Source organism: Pocillopora damicornis, chromosome 4 (assembly GCF_964200805.1).
Source record: "Pocillopora damicornis chromosome 4, jaPocDami1.2, whole genome shotgun sequence".
In the NCBI taxonomy this organism is placed as follows: Eukaryota; Metazoa; Cnidaria; class Anthozoa; order Scleractinia; family Pocilloporidae; genus Pocillopora; species Pocillopora damicornis.
Window position 1 is genome coordinate 29024291 of NC_142673.1, and position 27998 is coordinate 29052288.

Below are 27998 nucleotides of genomic sequence, written 5' to 3' on the forward strand. Positions count from 1 at the left end.
AATTCGACCAGTCCTTTCAGGCCTTATTTCCACTACTGCCTTATTTCCACTACTGCCTAAGTAGTGCACAATAATTTGTAATTTTTTTGTCACATTGACCCTTTTGGAAGGAATTGCGCGCATGAAGAAATAAAAAAATAACTTCAGATAAGCCTTGTCTTACGGTCTTAAAGTGAAACTGAATTAACACGTTGCACGACTACTAGTGCTCTTACGAACGGAACGTTGATTTACAATTTCTCAGGCCAAGCCTTGCAAAACCCTTTGGGTATTAATCATAGTCAACTTCTTGAAAAACAACCATATATTGCCAAGGTAATTAAAAATGTTTTTGTGCAAACCAACGAACTGAACACAACGACCCAACTTTACTGACGCATCAGGACTGACCAATCACAATTAAGGTGATTCCATCGAAAAAGAAGGTGTAATGGCATTTCTTTTTTACTTTGCACAGTTGTTAACTACTCTAAGCTAATCCAAAACATAAAACAAAAAGTTGGGGTTACCTTCCTCATTTTCGAGTTTTAGGGCTGTTATAAAAACTACTCTGGTTAAGAATATATGAAAGTCATATATTTGAACTGCGGATAAAGACATGACACACCGGTGCTGCACTGGTATCGCAGAGGTCATGGGTTCAAATCCCGTACAGGCCTGAATTTTTTTCAGGCCTTATTTCCACTACTGCCTAAGTAGTGCACATTACTGAGAGGATCACTTTCATTCAAAAAACTACTCTGTTAGCTTGTGATACCAGAATTGAAAATCCTATCCTAGAGTGTAAAGTACCCTCTATTTCCAGAAAGTAGTCAATGAATGCGAAAAGAATGTTTTGCTCTTATGATCCCACAACAATGTTGTGGTAAACCATTTAAACGTTTTCAAAAACATGAAAGTGGTGAATAATAGGCCCGCCGATCAGTACTCCCTCTCTCGGACAAAACACCTAACATCACATCGCAACAATTATTCGAAAAGAATATTTGAACACAACGGATGAAAAAATCTTCAAAGTTGGATGTATCATGGAGGATGGCATTTTCTCTCGATGCGTGGAATAAAACTGGGGGTCACCATGCCCGTTTTTCCGCAATTGTTCGGTGAAGGTGACAAATTCACTTCTGCTGTGCATTTTTCCGAGAGGGCACTGGAACGAGTTTCTTCCCATACTCCAGTCTCGCTTACTGAAGTTTCGAAATTATGACTTTTATAAGCTAGACGCCTATTTTTCATGATATCTGATACACATTTTTCTACGCTTGAGCGTTTTGTTGTTGCAAAACCGGCCTGTGTTGTCTTTTTTTATGATACCGGCTTTAAAAGCGGCCGCTATCTTGGATGTCTCAATGTTTTGCGCAGTAGAGGTGCGCAATGCAAAACCAGGGAATCACCTTTTGTTTGTGTTGTCAAAATGGAGTACCTTTACTTGAACTAGTTAACTGCACGACTGTACTATTATTTATTTATTTTTTTTTTTTAATTTAGGGGAAATTCTGACCCATCAGAAAGGGAACCTCTCACTGTTAACAGCAGGAAGAGGACAACAATTGAATGAAATGTTGACAAGTGTTTAAAATGTAAAGTTGGATTTAACATGTAGAAACATGTCACGATGACTCTTCGCCGAAGAAGAAAGAAAAGTAATGTTATTTAAAGCAAAGTGAAGAAGAACCAAATAAATCCCGGGTAACTGTTGATAATATCCTCTCGAGCTCAACGTTACCGTAATTACCACCAACGTTTCGCTTTTTTCTACAGGAAAAACAGTTAGCATGAAATATGTAATAAATTAAGCTACGTACAAAAAAAAGCTACCATGTTATTAAAAGTAACAAGTCCCTTCCTAAACGAAATAATATCCCACCTACGATATTTAATATTCAGGCGTTGAACAAAACACCTCAGTGCTAAATTCTTAGGAATACATTATTAAATAAATTGTTTGGTTTATTGTTTTGAGCCTAAGAGTTCCTTAATTCCTTTTAAACGAAGTTTAAAATGTTGATGTTGAGCTACCTGAGTAGAGTACAAAAGCATACAATTTCAATACAAGGAGACTAATTCCAAATAATCTACTTTTTTTAGACAAATGCACTAGAAAATCAATTGAAAACGCTTCAAATGCAAAAACACAACATACAACAATTGTAAATGGACGAGCAACCTACACCGCTTTAAGACTTCACTGATGAACTTATGAAACCTGAAGTGAGGTACTATAAATGCCTGGACATTTCGGGAACCACTTGAATGCTAACAATCAACCTTAACAGCCCCTTTCAGAACACTTGACGTTGTCTCCATAACCAACTCGAGATAATTTCTGCCTCCTGACCCTGAGGGCAACTTGGTCGCAGCCAAAGTGTTTAATCATATTTTCTACTGACTTATGTAAATGAGAATTAATTTAAATTTTTTATTTATTCTTCGATTCAAAGGCTTTTCTACTTCGTCGCTTTTTCAGACGAAATTTGCCAACAATTTCTCTTCCTCGTCCTCAAAGAACTGTCATGCAACAATCAAACAAATTCTTCTGTGGATTTTTGGAAAGTTAAATATCGTCCTACTTAAGTGCTAGTATCTGTCCATGCCTCTTGATCAACATAACAAATAATACCACCATCTGGACGCTGTGCAGTAGCAGGCAATTGACTGACAACTTCTTTTTTAAAAAATATCGATTTCTTTGATCACCTCAAATTCACTCAACCAACCTAACCCCTACTCAACATACAAAATCTAGTCTAACCTGTCTGAAAGAATTTTATTGGTGACCAGTATCATGTTCATTCCGTGTTTGTAAAGCTACCGCACTTTCTACCATTCCTACTAATTACACTTAGCTAAGCAGTTCTAGATATGTTAGTGGCACTTTTCCTTTTTGACTTCCCCTCTCGCCAATCATCCAATCGGGGTCCAATCCAGGTGCGCTGTAAACCGTGATCACCTGGGAACGAGAGACATTAAACACTTGGTCAGCCTCACTACAGTAACTGGATCTTCCTTAACACACCTCATGGTCAAGGACAGGATATCAAACGAACAAAACGGGTCTTGCAGGTTTAACTACATTTTGTATTTGTGCTAATCTAATATACCTATGGCTACTAACGTCCTGCAACTGTCATGCAGAACCAGTACATGAAAAAAACCCTCTCATCTCCTAATTCATCATAAGGAAAAAAAATATAAACAGTCTGAACCAAAATCTTAGGGGCAAACGTTGCTGGTAAGTTTTCGTATAGGTCAATTTTCCCATTGCTCTTTTTAACATCTATTGAGGTGAAGTAGGAAGAAGTAAGTAACTTGAAAACATCTCTTTCCTTCCTTGATTTAAATACAGACATAAGGAGACAAGTGGGATGGACTAATGCCTGCCACGTGTTACTGTTGGAATTTCTGAGGACTGGAGGACAACTGAAATTCCATTGGCAGAACAAATGAATTCAAATAAAAGAGGGTCACATGTAGAAAGAAGAGTAGAAAAGAAAACTATTTGAATACACTGATGTGGTTCCTAAGCTAGAGGAGACATAGCTTTTAACCCTCTTTCACTCTCCTCAAATGAATGGATCTGAATAAGTGACAGATTAAAGAACGAGTGTGGTAATTATTTACTACTCTTTCCTGAGATCTAAAAGCTGTGAAAAGCGTATGGCAAGTACGGAAGTTGAAATAAGGAAAAATTAATGACAGATTCTTAATAGAAAGATCAGTAACAACAGTAAATCTGCCCCACCAAGAGTCTTTGGTACCAGAACAATAGCATCAGTAGTGTTTATTCTTTTACAACCAAGAATGTCCAAAAGGAATCTCTTTGCAGTATTTCATACAGTTTCAGAGAAAAAGTTATGAAAAAGACATGTGTAGCTTTGCAATAAATGATCATTAAGAAATTGGAAGTGAAAGTGTTATGCTAAAGCCATATCACTGACCTCATCAGCAAGCAAGGAGAGCTCATTCTTGTCTGCTGCATCATAATCATACAACACTTTGGCCTTTTGGGTCAGGGATGGCCGAGGAACAGTGTTCAGGTCCAACCCACCAGAGGTGTCAGAAAAGGAAGGTGCAGAGGGAGGAACAAAAGATAAAGCTGCATCACCTGGAGGACTGAAAGAAATTTTCATATCAGGCTTTGTGTTTTCTTGGGAGATATATCAACTCTTTGTATCACCCTTTGCTTTTTCTGTTTCTTCATTTCTTTTTCTTTTCCACAGGGGGTAAAAGATTCTTCACTAATTTTCTATCAATTCTCTACTTTCATTCAATGACAACAACCTTAAATCAGAATTTGCTTGAATTTCAACAGAACAGCAAGGTTGGATAACATTTTCAAAAAAAATTTTTTTAAACATAGCAATTGCAGAAAAGCTTGCAAAGAAAGAGAACAAACGGTGTTGGTAATTGAGTGCTCACCAAACATCATGACAAATGACAAAACAAGACACAAGAACCTTTGGAATAACCTCAGCACCAAATAAAGAGATGTGCTGGACTATTTTTCTATCCACTGAAAGATTCACTGCCAAGAATTTTGAAACTCTTCACCTCTAAGCCTGTTATGATGCAAACTATTTTCAGTTGAAATAGTCACACAAGTGTCCAGACCTTGTGAAAAGACTTTGTTTTAATGGCTTACCCCCATAAAAGCATTTTAATTCTAAAACATATTGTACCTTGCCAGTTGCTTCTGCAGCTCTGTCATGTATGCATGGCACTGTGCATAATACTGTGCCTGGGCCTCAACAAAATTCATCAGCGCCCTGTGATGGTTGGCCTAAAATATATCCAGAATTTCACATAAAAAATCTGCTACTATCTGTTATTTTGAGTGGCAGTTTCCAGTAAATGTTTTAAGGAAACCTCAGCTTTGTTCTTTTTCTACTCTGCCAATTATAATTTTGTGGTAATTCCATTGTAAAACTGCAAATAATAAGGCACAGAGGGAGTCCATCATCTAAAATTCTCAAAGTTTCTCATGTGATTCCTTCCTATATTTCACAGTTCACTAAGTTATTGAATCCATAGTGAATGAAAAATCTTGAAACTTGAATTCTGTTATACTGCTAGGTAGAAAAGAATTATGAGACAACTAGACAGATGCAAAAAAGTTAGGTAAAGTATGAGTTCAACTAACCCCCTCCCTTGTACTTAACTGAGAATAATGGGGGGAAGTTTGCTATTTGGCAAAGTCAAGGGCAGATACAAAACACAAATGCACCATTCAACAAAATTAATGAATCTAGCACAGTAATAAAGGTAATACTTACATGAGCTGTGCTGATTCCATCCAGCAGTAACTTTGTCACTTCATACTGTCTGTCAAACTCTCCTTGACATACTCTTAAATCTGCCTCTGCCTACAAAAAGGACTACTACATCAGTGAGGTTCTTTACTTGTCTGCCTCAAGTGGCTGACAGCTTCAGATTTCTCTCTCTTTCTCTTGTTGGACAAAACCACACAATTATGTACCTGTCCAGTACTATTTTAGCTTATGTACACTGTAGTTGGCTCTCTATAGTGTAGTAAGAGTTGAGAACACCAGAGACACAAAAGGAATGGGAAAGAAAAGGTTTGATTTTTATTCACACCCCAGTCAACTGTGCTACCTTCATCATTTTCATCAGTGGCCCAAAAAAAACTGACAGTCATGTTGTGCAACCTCAACTGGAAGCATGGAATTAAAACCTCAGTGTCATTAGCATGATCATTGATCCCATGGTCAATGCCATTTGCAGTATGAGAAACTTCAGAGCTACATGTATTTGTAAAATTTTATTATAAGAATTAAACTGCTCTTCAAACATCTGGCTAATTAATAAAATCAGCGCTTTAAATGGTAATACTTTTTCATGAAGATGCAATCCACATGGGTTCATAAAGCAGAAGCCCCTGGTCATTCACTATTAAGTGTAGAATGACCTGGTCAAAGAAAAGTGTTTGTGTTCTGTTGGGTAAAGTTGGGTTCTATCACTCAAAGGAAAATATGATAGATTTTGCATAAACCAATTGTGCAAATTCTGAAGATGTCACATCAAAGTCAAGAAGACCAATCATGCAGCAAGAGTATGAGGGAGATGACAAACTTCAAAAGCCTTCAGAGACAAATAGCCACCCAGTACTTGACAAGCGAGAGACTCACCTCATCCAACTCAGTGATTACAACCATGTTCCGTGAAGAATACATCTAGAGTCAAGCAAGAGTCATGACGGACATAAAAGGAGGAAGAAGACAGAAGGAAAGAACTAGCTTGAGGATTTCCATTAGTACATTAACTTTAGCTTTAATTTACATTTACAAATTCAAGAAAAAAAATAAATGCTTTAATTTGAAGTGTTTAAAGCAGAATGAAATTCATTAAATGTTAGAGGAGTCTAGCTATTGAGAAAAACATTTTTCACTCTTTTCCCAATCTTACACAAAAATTTTCATTTGAGGATTTAAAAATAGTTTTTAACCTCAAGTTAGGATGCATTATGATACACAAATCATTGCACAAGTGAAGAATTGTAAACTACAACCCTGATATATTCCAAAAATTGTGGAAATGTATTATTATACTAGAGAAAGATTTTTTTTTTTAGTTAATCAAAGTTGTGTTTTAGGTTTGAAGGTTCCTTTCAGTGAAAATGGACAACATCTGGATTCACATTGTAATCAAGGTTTAAGTGTTTTCAGATAAAATTTTACAAGACTCCCTATTGGGCGACTTTCATAATCTACTGTGCAAGTCAATGATTCATTACTCCAATGGCGAGAATGGACAAGCCTGAATGATAAGTAGCACTGTTAGTGTCAATTGTTATATCATAAGTAATTACATATCATTTTGTTGGCCATAGACTAGTGATAAGCGATTCCTTTAATCATTGCTAGTAACAAGAAAATCAACACCTACTAAATCTAACTTTAAAGTGACAGTGATATTGTATACCGTGGTGCTTGACGGGGCACCTACTTTGAATCAGTATTACTGATAACTCAAACAGCTGGTTTGAAAGAGTCAACTGACTTCTATTAATTTACCTTTTAATATAAAAGTGCACAAATAGCAATGAGAGATATTAGATTTGAAATATAAGTGCATTTAGTACATACATTTACAGTTCAATATGGAATGAAAATTAGCAGCAATATGACAGAAAAAGTAATGTAGCCTCAAATGTCTGAAATAAAATTAACAGAAATTATTAGGAGTAAAAATGAGGTGAGTTATATGTCAGATTGCAGAAAAATACTGACACTTGCAGTGTACATATTACTTCAAAGAAGTGGAGTGATAGATAAGCTTCAAGTGCATGAATAATGTGACCAAAAGAATGAATACACATGTCACCTTTTCTGCTTTATCATCAGGAAGAAAGAGACCTTTAGTCAAGCATTTGAATGTGACCTGTTCAGACAAGAACTCAAGACATTATGGACAGCAATGATAGTTGCTCTTTTTGTGATTGAAGAAGAAAATAAATTTGTCAGTATCATCATTGCATAGCGATGATTTACATGAAATACAAGAGAAATGTTTACAGTGAGATACATGTAGACAAAAAATCCTACTACCTCCAGAATAAACTCGCATGCACTGCGAGTTGAACTCACTTGTTGTATTTTCTCAGGACTCTGGGCCTTTTTCACTTTAGCTTTGCAAGCATCCAGGTCTAATCTCTTGGCAAGTAGGGTTCTTTTCTCTTTCTGCAAAGTTAACATAAAAAAATGGCACCCTTAATTTTGTATGAGCCAAAACAAAATCAAAAGGTGAATGTATAAGAATTAATTCTGTCCTTGGTGATAAGGGTAACATAAAACAAAACTTAGAGCTATTTAGAAAAAAACTTTAGAACATGTAACTGAAGAGAATCAATAATAAAATTATGTCAGGAACCATAAAATACAATGTATTTGTAGACATATACATGCACTATCTTGTAATTTGAATCTCAAAGTAGAGCACTTTCTCAACAGTTTTGGTGTGTTTTATTAAAGCTACATGTACACAACGCTCAGCAGAGCAGATCCAACAAAACAATTATCATCCATGTAACTTATTGGTTAAAATCTAATGCACTTCCTTACTGCAATTGTCTTCATGTCCCCTTCCAAAAATGTCTTCAGCTGATGAAGAAAATTGGACATGGACTTGGTTTTTAAATCACGCTCTGCCTGGCCAAGCTTTTTTTCTGTTGCTCCACATTTTACCAATGCACTACCTAACATGATAGAATCATAAAATCTTGTGAGCTTCTTTCATTTACATGTATGATTTAAGTTGAACTCTCATCACTCTTCCTGCTTTACTTCCTATCTCTCTTACTCTGTTTCAGTATGCTTCCAACAGTGAGGATCCAAGCAGTATATAACCTACAGAGTACTGTAATTACAGCCTAGCTAACTAACAAGTTCTGTGTAGTTTAGTTAATCAGCCTCCAACAAAGAAATGTAAACTTGCTTAAATTTGAATCATCATGTGGGACTTGGATGTCTCTCTCATGATTTGAATTGACCAACTGAGTTGAAAAAGAGAACTAGCCAACATTTAGAGTGTTTCTAAGGCTGATGTTTCAAGGGATAGCCCTTCAATATAGAGATGTTTTTTTTTTGTCCAAAATACGGCACTGATCTCAAATTTGTGGTTGTTTGTTTGTTTGCTTTTTTTTTTTTTTTTTTTAAGTAAAACACCAAAGGCCATGTAACGTACCATAGCTAGTTCCAGGACCAAAGTCGTTGCCAGCCTCAATCATAGACTGGCCTAATGCTTCACTCTCTGTCAGACGAGGAGGTTTAGGTTTGTCCAACTTTTGATACACAAACTCTTCAGCTCTGAAACCTTCAAAGTACATTTATTTCAGAAAAAGAGTTACACCTAGTCAAGAACTGGTGCATGATGTTTAAGTTTAGAAAATAGTTTGCTTTACTGCTGGTAAGTTTAAAACCAAGAAACTACAATGTGAACTAGGGAAACGCATTATAATATCTATACATTCCTACAAGAGAAATGTTGAGTCAGCAGTGCTTACTAAAAAGAGTCACAACTTAGATGAATACTGTGAATAATTCTTGTATTTGTAATGGACTGTTTTAGAAGAGGGGGAGAAGTTTCTTAAGAAACTATGGTGATGAATCAATGGGGGTATTACAGCATAATTTGGTTTTATAAACTGAGTTTATAATGTAAATTGGCCACAGTAAAGACTTTTAAAGCATTTTCTAACATTTAGGCCCTTTGTCAGAGTGATACACACTCAAAACTCTTTACAGTGGTCAAGTTACTTAATCAACTCAGTTGACAAAACCAAATGTTCAGGAAGAGCCATGGTTGTCTAGGGCATGCAAATAATATCACTCTGTGAATGACATTCATCCAGAGAAAATTTTGTTCATTTTTTCAAGTGGTCTTTGTCTCTGGGGAAACACATTAAGCAACTGAAAGGAGAAACAGACACATCACCAGACTCAACTTTTTTTACTTTCCATAGTTTTCTTAAGATTTGATTGTTGAACCAAGAAAAACAAGTACTTCAATGCAATATTTTTTAAATGCAGTTTAGGTCTTCATGTCAGTGTAAAAGGGAAAATCCAATAATTGTTTTTCAGAAGCAAAATGTAATACTGTTTGGCTAACAACTGCTTTGACAACTGTATTCAGTTATTCTTAAAAACAGCAAAAGATAATAAAAATAGATCTAGAAAAAGTGTCTATATTGCACAACATAGGATTCTGTTTGACAAATAAAGCTGAATAAAGCTGAATAAACCACAATGCGCCTATACCCGAAATAACGTTTGTAAGCAAAGCACGATAGACAGAATTGGCTGTATATATCTATCGTCTTGTCCTACTTTCACTTTCTTCAAGTCGGAAAAAAAGCGACTTAATGCACTTGGAGAAAAAAATTTCAAAGGAAGCGCTGGCACTTAAGTTTCTTTCCGTGATTTAAATCAAACATTAAATACCTGTATACATACATTAGCGTATTAGCATAACTCTAGCAGTTTCTAAGTTAATGAAATTTACTTTAAAAATGCGTTTTACGAATCTCTCAAAAGTTAAGGCACTAGCAACTGAAATTATATTACTAATATAAACGGAAGTCACTAAAAGCTGGGAAGTCCACCGAAATTTAGAGACAACGGTATCAATAAGTCTAATAGCCTTTCCCACATGAAGATTTCATGCCATAAATATATTCATCATATGTCAGCAATTTCTACTACGAATATAAAGTGTGCAAATTAGAGGAGGATTTCCTTGAAAAATAGACGATTTCGAAGAGATTTGAAATCCAGCCCATCTTGATTCTTAATTTGCACATTAAAAACGCGGTCAGGAAATAAATTAGGGGACAAACCTGGGTTAGGTTGAAGCAGTGCCTCCGTTTGCCGCAGTAAGCGTTCTGTCCAATATTTAGTACGATCTGCTTTCTCAACTAGGGACTCAAATCGGGCATCAAATATTGTCTTCTCCGACGTGCCAAGTTGTTCCTCTGTGTACTAAAGAACGAGAGATTTAGTGAAAAAAACTGACTTTACAGTGATAGCCTTTAGGGTATGAAGTTTCGAACCTGCTTTGCTCTCGAGAAGAAGGTTGCCGTTTGGGCACCAAATTTTTTCATTGAATCTGCCATGTTGCTGACGTTTACTGAGCGAAAGTAATCCATATTGAAATCTGTGCGCAATGAAGGCGTGAATCGCACCACTTCTGCGCATCACAAACGCCTTCTCTCGACACCAGACCTCTTCCAAAATAATATTTTTATTATTTTTCAACCTTTTTCTCCTGAAAGATTATTATTTGAAATTTTCTCGAGAAAAACCTTCATCAACGAGAAAAGAACAGTATTCTTTTTGTAGTTCCTTCCTAAGAATTCATTACCAGTTCTAGTATCAATTGCCTAACGTATCATGTGCCGGTTCGCTAAAGTGTACCTTGTGACCTAAGGGAAGTTTTTTCGCATCGGCCTGTTTTTCAAAAGCTCAGAGTCTAAATGAAGAACGTTTTTTTTCTTACTTTTTGCGTGAAGTTAAAAGTGCAAAACACACCTACCCCTAAAAGAGCGCAAGTACTGGAAGAAATCTGGAGAACAAAAACGAAAGCGAGGCTAGTAGTTTTCAAAGGCTTCCGACCAATCAGCTTCCACGTTTGGCGTCTGGGCTGTGAAGCAACGGCTTGGCTTTGTGGAGAGTTTGTAGTATGTTGTTTTGATCTTTAATCCACCTCTTCTCTAAGACATTAAGCCTTAAGGTCTTCTAATGACGATGTTTGCCTTAAATTTTTCGTGAAAAGGTATGTGTTCTTTGAGTTATCTCTTTCGTCTTGTTACCACCTAGACGAAGTCCTGGTTTCGGCGCCAAATTCGAGTGTCACGACACGGCAGCGATATCTAGCGCCCACTCAGATAAAGGATGTTCATTTCAAGTTGAAGATTTTTCCAGTTTTACCGCGCTAATACGGTGTAGATGGCTCAAAAAGTTAAAAGATGCATTGGATTCCATCAGGATGTAGTATTATGATGCAGTAATTTCACTGCAATTACTAAGAGAATACCTTTGTAATTTGTACACTCAATGGGTTATGTGTTATTTACACGAGGGGATTCCACAACTTCTTATTGAAGTTGGATTGTGCGATTGTTGGACTCTAGACTTTTCAGTAATTTTCTGTACGTATGTGTCACTGTCATTGTATTAACTGATTTTATATTTATATTCTACCGATAACTTGCCGTGAGCTTTCTTTGTTAAACTCTTTGAGGTAATCCCTAAAGATAATTAATTGCCTAAAGAGGGGATCTGATTTTGTCGTTTATGTTGCTGGTTTATTTGTACGAGCTGCTTAGTGCCCAACTTGATGAATTCTGTCTTTCATTTTCTTTCTCTGTTTTCATTTTCTGGTAAAAAAAAAAATAGCACTTAATCATGCACACAATGTGTACACTTGCAATCATCAGCGCAAATCGAATTGAACTTTTCCTCATATCTTGCACCGGTTCTTTTGAAAATTTCATTTTAATTTTGATTTGTTTAACTTCCACCCTCGAGTTTCATTTCATGGTAGTAACAGCGACAAAGCTCAGCTGTTTGAGCATTACCCCAAATTTGCAAGTGCACACGTTCAAATCCTGTTTTCTTAGTTTTTAAAGCTCCTTTTTGCAACTGCTTGACATATAATGCACCACTGTCCAGGATCATTGCATTATCTCAACATTTTCATTGCAAAAGAGGAGCATTAAAAGTAAAGGATATGTCAAGACTAAAAATAGTGGTGCAATCCACTCTGAGAGTAATTTTCATTGCCTTATTTTTTATTTGATTATTGAGGATCAATGGTTTATTAAGCAGAATAAATCTGGTTTGCCTAAGGATTATTCTTATATATTATACCAGATGATGACAGGAGATGGACGCAAGTCTCCTGTCCACGTTCATGTGGACAGAGAGACTCCCGTACATGTACACCTCAAGAAGAAGAAAAAAGGAAAACCTGGGGTCCCAACAGCAGTTGAGGTAAAGCGAGTCTTCATTCAATTGAGCCTTCTTGTGTGAATTTTCTTGTTTAAGTGTCCATCTCTTGAGAGTCACCACAATAGTGGAACAGAGCAATATGCAGTGTGCGGGGACTCATACAGTACATTTTAAAAGTTAAAGACAGAGAATGGTAAAAGAAGCAAAATCTGCCTCGATAATCAGAACAATGGCTCTGTCGTGGTCTAAATTTTTCAAATCAGTTTAGTCTTTGAACTAACTCTTTGATTATAGATCAAGGGGATAAATGTCTGTATTTGAGCACATGTGTACCTACCCCTCCCCTAACTTAATCTTATCCCTAACTTGTTATCAGTTGACTGTTGATGGGTAAGGAGAGGAGTAAGTGCACAGTTTCACTGAAATTGTCATTGAACTTATCTTGGTAAATGTGTATTAACCCTTTAACTCCCAGAACTGGTTAGCATGTAACTTCTCCCTATAATATTCATACATTGTCCAACAAACAGGTAATGAGAATAACAAACTTATCATGTTGAAGTTGTTGTCTTGATCCGACACCAAATTCCTGTAACTAATTAACAAGGAAATGTGTACCAGCAAGAGGGGAGAATTAACAATCAGATCTTGGGAGTTAAAGGGTTAAAACTGCTTTTATTTTACTTTTTACTTTTTACTTTTACTCACCAACATTTGCATAATTATTAGAATGGGAATGTAATTGTCAACCTTTCATATTTATGTTTTAAAGTGAATGTTGCCTTTTAATTTTTTACTGAAGCCACCATGTCATTTGCAAAATTTACAGCATAAGTATAGTATGAAAGTGCAATTTTCCTACTCGGTGGCAGTCATCACTGCTGAAGCTTCTTATTTGTTAAGTTTGTTTGGTACTTAATTCTTTTAGCAAAGGCTGCGAACAAAAAGACAAAGTGGTTTGACAAGATCTACTGTAAGTAAAAACACTTTCTGATTCATGTTGTGGTCACAATTTTTCCTGGTTTTAAAATTTTCAAAGAAGTTTTACTTAAAGAAAGATGTTTTCCATCTTGTTATGACCTGTGGCAGACAGCGAGAAAAATTAGCAATTAAGTTTTCGGAGTGAAAGGGTTAACTCAGTTTGAGTTAACTTTGCTTTGCTTTGTATTTACTATCACAATTTGAAACAGGGTGAAATAAATCTCACCTAAATGTAACTTGAAAAATGCTTTCCTTGAAAAAATTTGAATCACTATGTATTGGAAGAAAGATGTTCAATTTAGGTCTGAAAAGACTCACTATGACTGGAATTACCACAAAGATAAATGGCAAACTCATTTATCACAATAACAGGTAAAAAAAATACTTGGTGTTTTCTTGACAAGGATTCAAACAAATGCAACTTTAAGATGATCCAGACACCATTAACCTGATTAGAATTTTTTCCATATATATCCCAGGGTCAGAGAAAAGCCATCAAATCATCTTCTCCACCTTTTGTGCCTCCTCCAGGGAAGACGTCAAAGAGAACATTTGCATGGGAGGTTGGGCATTACATGTAGAAACTACTTTTTAGCAATGCTTTGCGAGTGAGAGCTGATAAATAGAGCTAAAACATCAAGAAGTTTAATGATTCAAGCAGATATTCAGTGGTGGCATGAGCCCTAAAGCAGATTACAATAGAGATATCAAATATTTTGAATGGAGATATTTTGAATAATTTGAAATAAGGAACCTTCAGTTTCATTTTGTAAGTTTGCCTTTGACACTTGTTCATTTAGGGTCCTTCACATCGCTTAGAAGTCAGCCCTCCCCATGGAGGTGGAACACTGAGAATGGAGGATCTTTCTACTTCTGAGGTATTTTCTTTTTTTCCCTTCCCCCCTCTTTTCTTTTCCTCATTTTCTCCTTTTCCTTCCAACCTTCATGCTTGCTGCATGTTTACCCATCCATCCAGTATTTGTGACTTTGTTCATTAGGTAGGCAAAAATTTTACAACCCACCCCCCTTACTTTATCTCATGCCGTAGCTATCCATGATTTGTAGTACCTTCTACTTACCTATCTGAAATAATCTACCCAACCCCACCAGCAATCTTACCAACACTTCACACAAGGAAATACTGTCAGCACAGTTGTATGAATTTAAAAACTGAATTTATTGAAAAGTGCAGTCTTGAAAATATATGATAGAAAAGTGAAGAAAATATACATTGTTTGAGGAACAACTGAAACTTACTGGTGGAGAACATTGTTGCAATCAAATGATGATTTATTTTTAAAATAGGAAGATGAGGTACATGGAAAGATAAGATCGTATGAGAAAAAGATTGGCAGTTTGATGTCAGAAGTTGGAAGTCTAAAAACTGAGGTATTTCTTACAGCAAAGGACATGTCATTTACTTATCGTTAGTTGTAATTGGAATGAATCTCTGTTTCAATAATTTTTTTTCTGTTTTGTAGAGGGAAATGCAAAGAGCCAGACAAGCTGTAGAGAAGAAAGATGAACAACTTGATGCCTCCAGAAGAATTCTTGAAGCACAGGAAGATGAGCTCTTTGTAAGCTTGATCAAATTTTCTTTACACAACAAACAGCTGTATAAATACGTTTCCGCACACCATTTCCCTGTTTTACTGATTTTAAAATTAAATGCGCCTTATTTTTTTTCCCAGGGTTATAAGCAAGAGCTAAAAGCGACTGTAAAGGAAAATGAAGCTCTGCGTCATTCAATAGAAAAATGGAAGGAAGATGCTAATGTGACAAGGTAAATGATCTGTACAGCAGTATGCCTCTTAAAAGTGATTGGTACACATGTATGTACCTAAGAGGTATTAAATGGTTAAGAATATATGAAAGTCATATATTTCACCAAGAGGTATTGTTGATCATTTAGACTGATTGTACTCATTAAAGTAAAACTGTAGTCTTAAAAGTAATTTTTTTAACAGCTGAGTTGATAAAGTGAATTTTCCACTGCAAAGAGTTTCTAAAGCTGGCGTTTTTTGAGGGAGGGGAGCGTTTGCCCTTTGTCAGAGCTGGGAGAGGAACTGTAGGTTGTGTGTGGTCTATATACAAATAGAGTTCCAACAACTCAAATTTGTTATGCATTCCCAATGCTATGCAGGTCAGAAGTGGGAAAGTTAGCTGGAGAAAGAGCAGCTGTGTTGAAGAAACTAGTAGAAGTGGAAATGGATGGAAAAGCCGCTGGAGAACAGCTAATTAAACTTAGAGACACTATCAAGAAGCTGAAGGAGGTACATTAATTTTGAAAAATTTCATTTTAACTAGTAACTTACTTTTACTCTACAAAGCTATAGCATAGTTTTAGGGGGAGATCCTAGCCACAGGGTTGTATGTACCCATTACGTTTTTTTCATGAAAAGCGTTATTATTAACAAGTTGTCAACCTAGTATCCCCCCCCCCACCCCCAAATTCCGGTAACTGGCCTCCTCCCCCCTACCCATACCCTTTACTGAAAAATTTCGCCAAGACCGACCGGTTTAAATAAGGAATGTTAAAGCTAAAAAGAGAATCTCCATGCAAAAGGGAAAAACAAAACAAGGGATGGAAGTCAAGTTATTTTACACTAATTGTTGTACTTTAGGATCTTTGATTGAGCAGTCTTTTAGATATTTCGATTGAAAAATTTCCCAGGACAAACGAATGTCTGCTGCGGACACGACGTTACTGACCAGACAAAGAGAGATGTTGTTACAAAAGTTGGACGAGTTTGAAAGGACTAATAAAGCATTACGGAGGCTGCTTAGAGAACAACAAGCCACAGAGGTGTGCACTAAATGTTTTTTCTTATTACTACAAAATAGCTTGCCTTGTAATGTGAACACACGGGAGCATTTTAAAGCATTTGGTTAGCGACACTACTAGCGTTTTGGTTTCGATACCAGGAGCGAAAGTCGCCTTCAAACTTAAGTTTGTTGGAACAATCAGATTAATTTTAAAGAAAAAAAAGTTCAGTACTGACCAAAAATTTACACTGTTTGATTTTCAGTTGCTTTTTGTACTTTGGTGTTTGAGGAAACTCGTCAATCGCTATTGCTAAATTTCGTAATCAACTTAATAGGCATCACCTTGAAGCAGGAACGAGTTTCTTCGTTGGGAGAGAAGAGAAAATAAGAAGTCGGAAAAATTGTTATCTTGAGTAAACTTCGATCCTAAGAAATAAGAGTCAACGTCCCTGTTACTGGTCGTTTTTGTTCACTACTCGCTAAATACGTTTGTTCTATGATAAAAGTAGTGTTGTGTGTGTTTGATTTTCTGGCTATTAAGGAAGAACACGATCACCTAAGAAAACAACAGGAAGTTTTGCTGAAGAGACTCACACAGTCCGACACAACGAACGAGGTAAAAAGAATGTTATGCAGCTTTACTTTACATGACAAACTTTATTATTAGAGTAAACTTATCTTAATTTGTCCTCTCGTGGCGCTCGACCAAAGAAAGGAGATTTGCCATACAAACATCTCAAAACGTTTCCCGATCTCTTAGAAAGATCAACTACGATCAACTAAGATAAATTACCATTTTTGTTTTCCAGTCGAGACTCAGTCATTATGTTTAGATTTTAAAAATCTAGTCGGTTTGTTGATTTCGTTCTGTTTTTTTTTTTTTCCAAGCGATTACAAGTCGAGTTAACAGAAAGAGACAGACAGATAGAAACTTTATTAGCTCAAGTTGAAGCCGATAAGGTTGGTGTTATTTGTGTTGCTTTCAATCCAGATTATTTTATACAACCTTTTTCCCATACTATGGTGTTTAATGGCAACCTTTAAAAACTCTTTTTTCGAATTCTTCCAACTTAGGAAAGGGCTACACTGTCACTTGAGCTCCTTAAAAAATTTAGTAACATATACCTCTTTTTCTCTGCTAACCATTTGCAATCCATGTCAATGTGCTTCATTCGCCACCATCCTTGATAACTTTCAGTTTATCCGTACTTCCTCTGTTTTTTTACCCTGAGAAAATAATTATGATATTATAGAATTCCTTGCAATTAATGACAATTTTCAAGAACCTCCAAAAACAGCTCCTTGAAAATAGTCGTTTCGGTTTCGTGTGGTTCTTAGACGTACTAACTTCTTTGTGATTTCAGGACCAAGCGGTCGCATTTGAAGAATTAAAAAAGACCATGGAAACAACGCGGGCTCATCTTCAAAACCAGTTGCGCTCTAAGGAAATGGAGTGTGGTCGACTGTCAGTGCAGATAAGAGTAAGGAGACTAATTCTTGATATTTCTCTTCATTCAAGAGGTGGATCTTTTTGTCCCGAGTATAACTGAAATGAGCCCACTAGACCAAAAGATTCTTGGTAGTTATAGTTATTTCTAGGTAAAGGTGACGAATTTTGAGAAAAGTCATTTAAATGAAGTTTTCTCCTGAATCTAGAGCCTTGAGGATCAGTATGAACAAGGACGAATCGAATTAGAACACATGCAAGGATTGATCGCCGCGCACAGGGTATGGCGTTCGTAATTTACGATCTCTTGCAATGTTTTAAATGAAAGGAATAGTAAAGTTTGCTCTCTTTGTTTGTTTGTTTTTGTTGTAAAAGTAGAAGGATTAGATCTAACGCGAATCGAGTGCATTTGCTACTCACGCTATTTCGAGGAAGCACTATACTTTTTACTTGTCACTCGTCACCAAACTTTTAAGAGTTCGTTCATTCTAAATGACCCAACTATTGGTCTTTCCTTTTTTTCAGGACAAGAATAGCAGAGAAAAAGAAGCTCTCAAAAAGGCGGCAAGGTAACATTTTATAAATAGTTGACCTGCAGAAAAATATTTTCCAAAAGGCATTAGTAAGTAATGCGAAGGAAGAATCTTTCTTTTAGGCAAAGAAAGGAAATCTTAAATCTCAAAAGCTGGTTCAGACCTGGCCGACTTTTTGCCTAGCCTTACCAACTTTTCTTTTTCTGTTTTCGGTAGACCAATTCAAATCGTTTCCTTAATTTTTGCGCTAAAAATAGGCGCCAAGGCCAGAATGGAAAGTGGCATCTCAGTCTTGCCCGAATTCATCATCGCTTCTGATGGACGGGGCTCCGAGCCTCCCACACCCTACCTCATGAATCCGTCAATAAGATGGTGAATGTTTTGTTAACGAGCTTAAGCGTTTTTAAATGTTTTAGAATACAAAAAGATCGCGTCAGTGAGAGGGACAAGGATTTGGAAGTCCTACAGGAAAAGCTTGCCGAAAAAGTGAGTGAAGTGAACCGTAATGAAATATGCGCAGCGCAACTGCTGAAAAAACATTGCAAATATATATTGATATAAAGTAATCCCTATGATTAATTATCAATTTTTAATTTCTATCATAATCATAAGTATAAGTATAATCATTGCGAGATTAATTTGTTTCAAATTTTTCATTTGTGCAGGATCTCGCGCTAAGTGAAACAAAGAGAGCTGAAGCAAGTTTAAAAGAGGAAAGAAGTGACGCCGAGATTGAAATAAAAACTCTAAAAAAGTAAGATTAGTTTCTCCTTTTCCTTTCATGTGGAGTATTGAATTATTTCAAACGACTTACTTATGAAACTGTTGGATACATCCGAATGATCCATAGTGTGAATGATGCTTTTCTCCGCTTTGTCTATTTTTGACGGAAAAGGATAGTTAATAACATAATAGTGTTTCTGTTACTGTGTCCTTCATCGCTATTGTTTCTAATTTTTTTTTCAGTCGGTTGAAAGAGATGCACGAGTTAGTGGATACCACAGAAAAGGCAGCCCAGGTGATTAATTTACTTTAACAGCCTCGCTCGCTGGTTTGAAGTACCCACATTGGTTATATACCCCGTCCCCCTCGTGCCGAAGCGCTAATCATTAAGGCCTGCTCTCAGGCTACTAGAGAGTAAGTAGGAAAATATTTATGTTGTCAGTCTTGGTATCCATTGCAGAGTAACAGCGACAGTCTCACCACTAAACTGAGCACTAGAACTCAGGAAGTGAACACCCTTAGATTGGAGAACGAACAACTCAAGGTAGAATCTCTATTTTTCTTTACACCGCTCTTTAGCTTGAAAACCTGCACCTCTCTCTCAACTAGTTAAAAAATTGTATAATCTCTTGTCAAGTTTTCCCGTTCCCTAGGCTGGTTTCTTGTATTTAATTTTCACTCTTATTGGTTCTTTTTGGTATTTTTATTTTGTTCTATTCGGTCGGCGATTGTGATCACTTTCGTTTTAGTGAGAATTAATCAAATTACACTTGGAGATCACAGCACACAGCATGTCCTGTAAAACCTGAATAATTTTGATTTTGATGACGATCAGGCGTGAATGCATGGATTGATTAGTTGAATGAGAGTCCTTAGTTAATAAATTGTTTCATGTATTCATGCATCATCAGTATCTGTGTTTACTTCAATAGAAAACAGTTCTTTGGTAATCAATAACCTCCGTAGTTTATTTTGACTGGGTAAGAGTAACAACACAAGTTTGTTTCGTTTTGTTTCAGGCCGACATCGCTGCATTAGAGGAACGCCTCCACGAGGAAGAACAAAGGGCCGCTAATAAGGTAAGAATAATCAGAACGGTGGAAAATTTGAGAATTGGCCAGCGAAAGCCCGAGGAAACACAGGCATGGGCCTTGAGCGCGAAAAGCGATAAAGTTTTTCTCGTTCCAGGCTACAGGTCGCTGGAAGTGGGAGGAAGAAACGGTTATTGTGGTCTTCAAGGAGACCGCTGTCGCTCGTTTCCGCTGACCATAGCCCTGGCAAAAGCTAGAAAAAGTCAGATTGGCTTAACTCTTTCGTGTGTTTGGTTGAGAAAGTAGCGCGACTTTTCAAAGCCAATTTGGGGAGCGTACTGAAGTAAAACCACATTACACCCAAGGCATACTTTGATTCGACACTTCATTGAAATTGTTCTTTACCAATGAAGGAAGTATATGACCAAGTTTAAAGAAGGCATTGAAAATAGTGAAGCAGCTCTGTAGCTGAATTTGCATATCACCCAACAAAGTCTCCATGAACCAGAACTTAAGCACAAGGAGAGCATTGGTCCTGAAAGTTCTCTGCAAGGATCCTCACATCACAGCCAGGCAAAATGTAACCACTAACACTGATTCAGTAGATTGAGAGAGTAGCCATGTTAGGAACATACTGTAGTTAGAATGAGATAGTTGTATTTTAGGTCAATGAAGCAGAATCAACGATAAAGCAGCACAAGAGAAAAATGGAGGAATGCAAAATAAAGGTATTTTCAGGTGCTCTTGTTGTTTACAGTTTTTCACCTGTTGATTGTAGCGGCTTAGTTCTTCAACACTACTTATGAGCCCTGTCGTCTTAATTGGGTAAATGATGCATTTTGTGTATGTGCTTTTTTTGGTGATTTAAGAAAATTCTTGCTCCGGATTATCATTTCCTCTGATGGAATCTGTTGCTCTGTGTCGCACAAGTGCAGCACGTAGTCTAAGGCACAGCAACGAAATCACTTATCAACTTGAAGTTGGTAGGGGTGTTAAACCGCGTAGAAAATATCTTTAAAACGTTAGTCCCTCAGCGGAGGCAATTGGGGGATTGGCAAACGGCAAAAAATGAACTTCTTGTGGTCCGATTTCACACGATTTGGCACTTTAGCTGAGCATTTTTTGGCATTTACATCGAACAAGGGATTTATTCAATTTAGTTCCCGATAGATTAGAGGAATTTGAATAAAACCAGAGATCACTTTTGCCGTTTACCGTACAGATAACTTGGCTATAAACTAGAGAGTAGGAGAACACAATTCTTTCTGATATCAGGGAGCCCTCAGTAAACTTCAAGGTTGTGTTATAATTGTTTTAACATCTTGCCATTAACTGTTCCGGCTCATCAGGTGAATACGTCAAAAAAAGAACTTGATCATCTTCATGGTAGTGTCAGTGAGTACCAGACAAAGATAGATCAGTTAAAAAGCCAGGTAGGGTCATAGCTAGAGCTCATTAGCCCAGATAAATTGGTAGTAGAGTTTAGAAAGGCACCGCGCGTGACCAGGAGTCACGCCAGGAAACGCGAAAATTCCTCGTGCGTTTTCGCCTCGATACGCGCCTCCTGAGCGGTAAAAACCCTTATGCCATACTTCTCACCTCAGTAGAGGATATTATTTGTGACTCTTTGTCTGCTCGTTTGCGCAGTTTATCGTGAAATGTCCCCCTTTAGCATGTGTAGGGTAAAGAAATAGTGAGATAGCCGGCAATAGTCTCGTGGAAGTTCACGTGACATTTTAGGGCTAAAGAAAGAGAAAACACATTTTTTGCAAGACAACGACGGAACATTAATTATGCTTCATCCAGATGAATGATATTTTCTTCTCGCCATGGCGGATAAAACAAAAGGTTTTACTATATTAAAGCACCTCATTAAAAAATATGTTAATTGTACTTTCTGTTTCACTCACAATTTTTTTCTTCACCATAAATTTCTTTTTGTGTCTAACAACAGCACAAAGCTAACAAAAGCGAGATAAGAAAACTCCAGGCCTTGACTGCAGAATATGAGAGCATGCTGGGCGAGTACAAGAATCAGGTAGATAGGGAGTGATAAGGAATCCCAGCTTAAGTTTGTATGAAATAGTATTGAACAGCGCGTATAACAGCCGAAACAGGGTACTGTGCTAGGAATGTATCTAGGAATGTAGATGGCTACCAGAAAGTTGTCAGGAAAACTTTACTATACTTCCACTGGCTTCAGGTTACGGATATGGAGTCAAAGAGCAGGAGGCAGTTAAGGCAAAACTATTAATGATGACATATCTATGTCAGGTAGTGACTGCGCAGATCAACCAGGGAACTTACACAGATTTTATTCGCTTTCTTGATAGACAGTTACTTACGAAGCAGAAATAAATGATTTAAAAGCCAGCTTCAAACAGACCAGTTTTCTGTTGGACGATCACCGAGCCAGGGTAGGACAAGCAGTGACACAGTAGTCGAAATTTAGTCTACGTTAATCTATGTTTTCTGAGTCTATCTCTAAGTACTGAGCTTTAATTAGATTGAGCCAATTGCCTTGAAAATGTTCGCGGTAAACGAAGGAGTATCTACTTAAAACTCAGGACACTTTTCATTTCCTACGCCATTACGGACAAAACAGAATCAGCTGGTTCACCATCAAACACTGATCTTACACTGAATTCTTTTCCTGAGTTTATATGCATTGAATGAATTGCACTAAGGAAAATTTTGATGCTTATGAAGATTATGCTATCCTAATACAGTGTACCTCTGACTTGAATGAAATAAATCAACTGAGAACAGTCATTAAAGAATATGAAGAGCTTGTTGGGGAGTACAAAGTGCAGGTAGAGTAGAAAGGAAGATAGTAAATAGCTTCCTAAAGATAGTTTTAAGATAGAAACGCTGTCAGTGTTTCAGCAGTGAGAGTAGATAAGAGTGTCCAGCCACTTCTCCTTTTCTTTTGTAATCTTTTTCTCTCTAAACCAAATGACATGTCAGGCTTTGACTTTCTTCTGCGATCCACATCGGTTTGCTACAAGAGCTGTGACTACCGTTCAGTTGGTTCCTTTCATCTCTGGACAAACGGTTTCCTCTCTGGATCGCAAAAGGAACTTGTTGGATCTTCACGGATTGAGTGATTTTCTTCGTTCGATACTCGTGACGATTCATTTTTTAGGATATCTTTTTTTGTCCCCGATGTGCTTGCCTGAATGTTTTATAAACTAAGTTTTAGTGTATAGAATGAGGTGTTTCTGAAATGAAATGTTATACTTGAAAAATAAAATGAGGAAAATCAGCAGCCATCTTGTTTGAGTCACCTCAATCAATCTCGTCTCAAAATCTCCTGCGGCTACAGAGCTCATATAATCTGGGTACGAGTTTAACCAGCATAATCTGCCTTAATCCGTAACTAAAATCAAATTTCCTTTTCTCTTTTAACCTTTCATTAACAGATTGACAAATATCGGAGAGAAGCCGAAGACTCGAAGAACAGATTGTATGAATACGAGGCTGAAGCACAGAAAATGCATCAGGAGAGTGCGCTGGAAAATGAGAAGGTAATACAAATAAGACCGCTGTACAAGTCAGTGACGTAGAACCTTCCCCAAATTCTTAACAACGTTCAATCAGAACACAGGAACACAGAAAATTTATAATATAGCGGGAAACCAACGAGAAAGAAAAGCGAAAACATGGTAACAACTTTAAGCGCGGGAAAATGTAATTGAACTAATAGTGATTGGTTTAAATTTTGGATCCTAATGGTTTTTAGGCTAGCGCGGGTTTCCTTAACAACTCATTGACCGTGGTTAAGCAAAAGCGATGCAATCCCGAATTATTTCCAACAGTCAACTGAAGATTAAGATAAGTCTGAATCTAAGCCCCCCCCCCCCCCCCTAGCGGAATTTATCTCAATAGTTTTGTTTTACTTTGAAAAATGAAGAATCTTATCTAAAGTCAACCTGGCAGGGCTGGAGTCCGTACCGCTCGGTCTTGAGTCCGGCATGATCTGTAGTCCTTTATAACAAGTTTTTGAGCTGATCTAGACAGGTGAAGGAAGATGAAACGATTTAACACGTTTATCTTTTCTTTTATGAAGGTTAAAATTAAAATGCAGAAGAGGCTTTCTGAGCTGGAACCACTCGCGGACCTACTTAAGGTAACAACTGTGAACAATTGAGAGATGATTTTTCTCTCCAGGAGATATAATTTGTTCCAGTTTTAAACTGATAACCAACTTTATCCGTAGTCCTCAGACGCCCGTTTGCAGGATTCTCAAGAGAGGATTTTGGCTTACGAAAGGAGATCGAACGAACACGCAAAACTCATATCTGAACTGACACAGAAGGTGAGAAGAACGAGGATGTGCTTAGCAGCCTTAGTGGCCTTCAGGTGTGCGATCCTGTACGGTCAGCGCTCGGCTCGTATTGTTGCCTCAGTCTTGACTTTTTCCCTCTTTTTTTTAATAAGAGTTTTCGCAAAATATGCCTGTGGTGTAAATAAAATGTTGAATGGGTTATGAAGTCATATTTTCGAAATGAGAAATATTTTAAATGACCTTAAAATCTTATATATTAATCCATTTCTCAAACTGGTGAGTAGATGTCGTCTTAACAGTCAGGGCTGTTTACTTTAACTGAAAAATATGCTCGCCATGAAAAAAACGCTCTCCATGAAAAGGGTTTCTGTATCGCAGTATTTTACATAATGCTATTATTTCCTTTTTAAAGGTGGAAACGCAAACAGATCAATTAGAACATCTGCGCGAGAAATTGAGGATGGCGCAGGATGAGACAAGAAGCATGCAAGCCAAGCACGAAGTCTTAGAAAGGTTTGTGGAGACTCGACCATAGCCTGTGAAATAGCAGAGTTGTTGTCTCACAACGAATGCAAGAAAATTAAACATCTTGTCTTGTTTGTCAGTTCGTTGTATTATGATTGATTAAAACAACAGTATTTGATCCGTCTTGGGTGAAAACGATTGATCTTTTTCTATAGGAAATTAGCCGATTCTGATCAACAAAACAGAGAACTTATCGGAGTCATCAGCAAAAAAGAGGAATCTTTGTATCAGTCACAGGTTGGTGCCACCTTTCGAATCATTGTCTTGTTCATCTCGGAGATGAACTAGACAATGATTCGACAAATACAGGTCGCTTGCTTAAAGTCCTCAACTGATTATTTTACATACTAACGTATCTACCAAAGACCGCATAAAGTTTTAAGTCTCGCGTGTAATTCCTGATATTTCACCTTAGAGATTGTCATGCCCTCTCAGAGATTTTCTCGGTATTCAGATTTAAAATTTACAATAGGATACATCATCCCCTACAGCTGGCGAGATTAACGACTCGGTGAGAACGCGAGTAACACGCGTGATAAGATTCCACTTGGACATGCTGTCTGACCTTTTCGGTCATGTCTTCTCACTCACACGTGGCGGTATTTTTTTTTTTTTTTAAAGTAATTTCTTTATTAATACGCTCTTGGTTCTATTATTATTATTATTATTATTATTATTATTATTATCATAATTATTGCTATTCCAGATCTTTTTGTTTTCCTACATATAGAAAGAATCATGTACATCGTCATCAAATTTCTGATCGTTCAGCTAAAGTTTTTTTTTTTTTTTTTTTTTATACCACACGTGGCGGTATGAATTACCGGTGAAACCGAGCCTCTACTACCCTCACTGTATTACAACTGAGATCACCAAAAAATTACAACATAACGTAAACAAAGAAGTGGGTAATGTAGTGGGCTTTCCGAAATGACGCGCTAGAGGCAGTTATCTCCATCGCTTACGCACGTGAGGTGTGTGAAGTGCTGTCAGTACAGTAATTGTCTGTTTGTGTGGTTTTATCTGAAAGCAAAGACAAGAGGACCTCCGAGCGGAAAATATTCGACTAAACCAGCAACTGGAGTCGTCTGTTCTAGACGCCAGAAGACAGGTGGATAGTCAAAAGGAGAAGGCTCTTGTCAAGGTTGGTTGGGTGGGGACCTTGTAGACAATAAAAATCCAATTCCTCTGATTTCAACTTTCGAAACAATTGAAGAGATTCTAAACCCAGTTCAAAAGTTGCATAATGGCCTCACCAGATTTCAATTTCTAAATGAAGTTTCATTATTTTAATTTTGACAGGAGCGTGCTGCGCATGCACGTATCTCAGATTTGGAAGCTCAGCTGAGCCGAGCGACCGTGTCCATGGCAGAGCTTAAGAGAAGTAAAGATGAGGTATTCAAGCACTATTTTTAATGTTTCCATGTGTATTCAAGGAGAATACGTACTAATCCTATTTTCTGCAGAAACTCCAACAGCAACAAAAAAAATTGATTTGTACTTTGACTTGCACTTTAGAACCATTCACGCGTGCGCGTGCGTGACGTGAAATAGTCTTCCGATATCCAGCTTACTAGACTAGTTTGCACGTTCTCTTATATCATAGCTAACCCATTGTTTTTTGTTCCCTTGTTTGTTGTAAATTCAGACTGAGAGGCGTTACAACTCCAAACTGTTTGACATGAGGGACCGGCTTGAACAAGCCAACAGCACAACACGGAGTATGCAGAATTACGTCTCCTTCCTAAAATCATCATACTCTAATGTATTTGATGAACTTGAATCACCAAGATGACCTACATATCGTTAGCTACCTTAAAATGTTTCCTTAATAAGACTTACTTTTAATCAAAAATAGTTTTTTAAACGTCAAAACACACCTAACGCTTTTTACTCGCCTTCCTAAAATTCGTTTTGTTATCTGTATATATTGCTGATTACACCTGGAAAACATCTAAACTTAACTTTTTGTCTCTAAATTCAGCATTTTAACTTGGTCATTTCTATTTACATTTTAGTAAATATTTATTATGACTTTTATACACACCCAAACATCCCCTATATAAGAACGGATGTAAACATTTTATATTTTGCATTTGTATAAAAGTTATGTCTCGTCGTGAGAGGTCTAGGGCAAGAAATATGTGTCTTTTATTTTGGTCCATTTTTTTTTTATTCAAACAAGCCCATGTTTTAAATATTCTTCTTGTCGATATTAAAGGGGGTTTTTATTACTGAATGTTCCTGCACTTCATGTCCCATATGAAATACACAATACTGACAACCCTTGCGTTTACATTACGCCGGATTTTTTTAGAAACGTAGCGTTATTTCAATGGTTATGCCTACGTACTGTACACGCTAATTCGAATGAACTCTCCCCTGAAACAAGACTTTTCGATGACGCTTTTCAAAGTGAATGAATTAAAAACGCGGGCTTTAGACATAACAAAGTCGTGGAAATAAAACTTTTCGAAAAAGCTGACGCACCTGCTCTCTTGTCTTTTTTTATTTTTTTTCGGCGTAATGCACACGCTTCAGGGTGCATTTAAGCGTTCCTGTCACCAGTAATCGTAGTGTGAACACACAATATTAAATCTGTTAACCAGTCTGGACGAACAGCAAGTGCTGCGTTTTCAGGTCGAAGACGCCCTTTTCATGTTTATCCGGCCTAGTGTGAACGGGGTCGTGGGAATCGCTTTCCTCTTTAAAAATATAAACCCAAGTACCTGACCACTGGGAAAATGGTAGTCGCGACTGTAAAAACGTTAATTAGGGACTGTCAGCGTGTAGTTTTCATATGGAACATGCAAATAGAAAAGGAATAAAATGGGTATAACTGACCTACGGCTCATAGGCTTCTTGAAAAGGGCAAATACATCAAAGGGAAAACGTTTTTGATGGTGGTGTTTGTTTTTTGGAAGTTTTATGTGGATGTCTCCTGATTAGAGACCAAGGAGATCTGTTGAGATGTATCAATGGAAAAATTTTGAAGTATTTCTTGAGTTTTCATCCGCCAGATTTTCGCAGTTCTCTAGGCCGTCCAGCTCAGCGACAAGCCCTTGCGGCCGTGTAGGCGCCGTTTTCTCAGGTCCGGTCTTCGAACCTCCTGAAAAAGCAGGGAAGGAGGGGAAGAACGAGTGCAGGCTCATTTTCCCGAACAGCGGCTAGTAATCTAGCCTGTAACAGAGACGAAAATAAGTTCAACTTGCATACGTGTTAACCTTAAAAGAACTCCTG

The 27998-nt window shown here is 37.2% G+C and overlaps 3 protein-coding genes across 8 annotated transcripts in view; 2 read left to right on the forward strand and 1 right to left on the reverse strand.

Moving 5' to 3' along the window:
- LOC113670455 (MFS-type transporter SLC18B1) overlaps positions 1-1962 on the forward strand; it is a 26560-nt gene extending 24598 nt beyond the window's left edge. For both annotated transcript variants that reach the window (XM_089202882.1, XM_089202883.1), the window contains one exon: positions 1489-1962. In XM_089202882.1, coding sequence (XP_089059008.1) covers positions 1489-1558 — 70 coding nt within the window. In that variant the 3' untranslated portion in view covers positions 1559-1962. The remainder of the gene's footprint in view (positions 1-1488) is intronic.
- On the reverse strand, positions 1457-10707 carry LOC113670456 (endophilin-B1). Of its 2 annotated transcripts, XM_027186597.2 has the most exons (11): positions 10565-10707; positions 10352-10493; positions 8701-8829; positions 8079-8212; positions 7605-7697; positions 7342-7398; positions 6147-6191; positions 5274-5363; positions 4680-4780; positions 3939-4113; positions 1457-2950 (listed from the first exon to the last, which is right to left on the reverse strand). In XM_027186597.2, the coding sequence occupies exons 1-11, from the start codon at positions 10658-10660 to the stop codon at positions 2843-2845; spliced, it is 1170 nt and encodes a 389-aa protein (XP_027042398.2). In that variant the 5' UTR covers positions 10661-10707; the 3' UTR covers positions 1457-2842. The 2 variants fall into 2 exon arrangements, with proteins under 2 accessions (XP_027042398.2, XP_027042401.2); XM_027186600.2 differs by lacking the exons at positions 6147-6191; positions 7342-7398 and having other exon boundaries at positions 10565-10706.
- A 406-nt stretch (positions 10708-11113) lies between these two features.
- LOC113670457 (outer dense fiber protein 2) lies at positions 11114-26997 on the forward strand. 4 transcript variants are annotated; one of them, XM_089204503.1, is made up of 33 exons: positions 11114-11286; positions 12387-12506; positions 13393-13437; positions 13925-14008; positions 14246-14323; positions 14751-14834; positions 14927-15022; positions 15137-15228; positions 15589-15718; positions 16120-16251; positions 16753-16827; positions 17100-17171; positions 17576-17692; positions 17868-17939; positions 18184-18227; positions 18608-18677; positions 18857-18945; positions 19158-19209; positions 19375-19458; positions 19934-19993; positions 20611-20673; positions 21295-21378; positions 21900-21983; positions 22279-22362; positions 22675-22758; positions 23368-23472; positions 24015-24074; positions 24165-24263; positions 24646-24746; positions 24914-24995; positions 25789-25902; positions 26061-26153; positions 26407-26997. In XM_089204503.1, the coding sequence occupies exons 2-33, from the start codon at positions 12387-12389 to the stop codon at positions 26551-26553; spliced, it is 2796 nt and encodes a 931-aa protein (XP_089060629.1). In that variant the 5' UTR covers positions 11114-11286; the 3' UTR covers positions 26554-26997. The 4 variants fall into 4 exon arrangements, with proteins under 4 accessions (XP_089060629.1, XP_089060631.1, XP_089060632.1 ...); XM_089204505.1 differs by lacking the exon at positions 13925-14008; XM_089204506.1 differs by lacking the exons at positions 20611-20673; positions 21295-21378; positions 21900-21983; positions 22279-22362; positions 22675-22758.
- The last annotated feature ends 1001 nt before the right edge of the window (positions 26998-27998 follow it).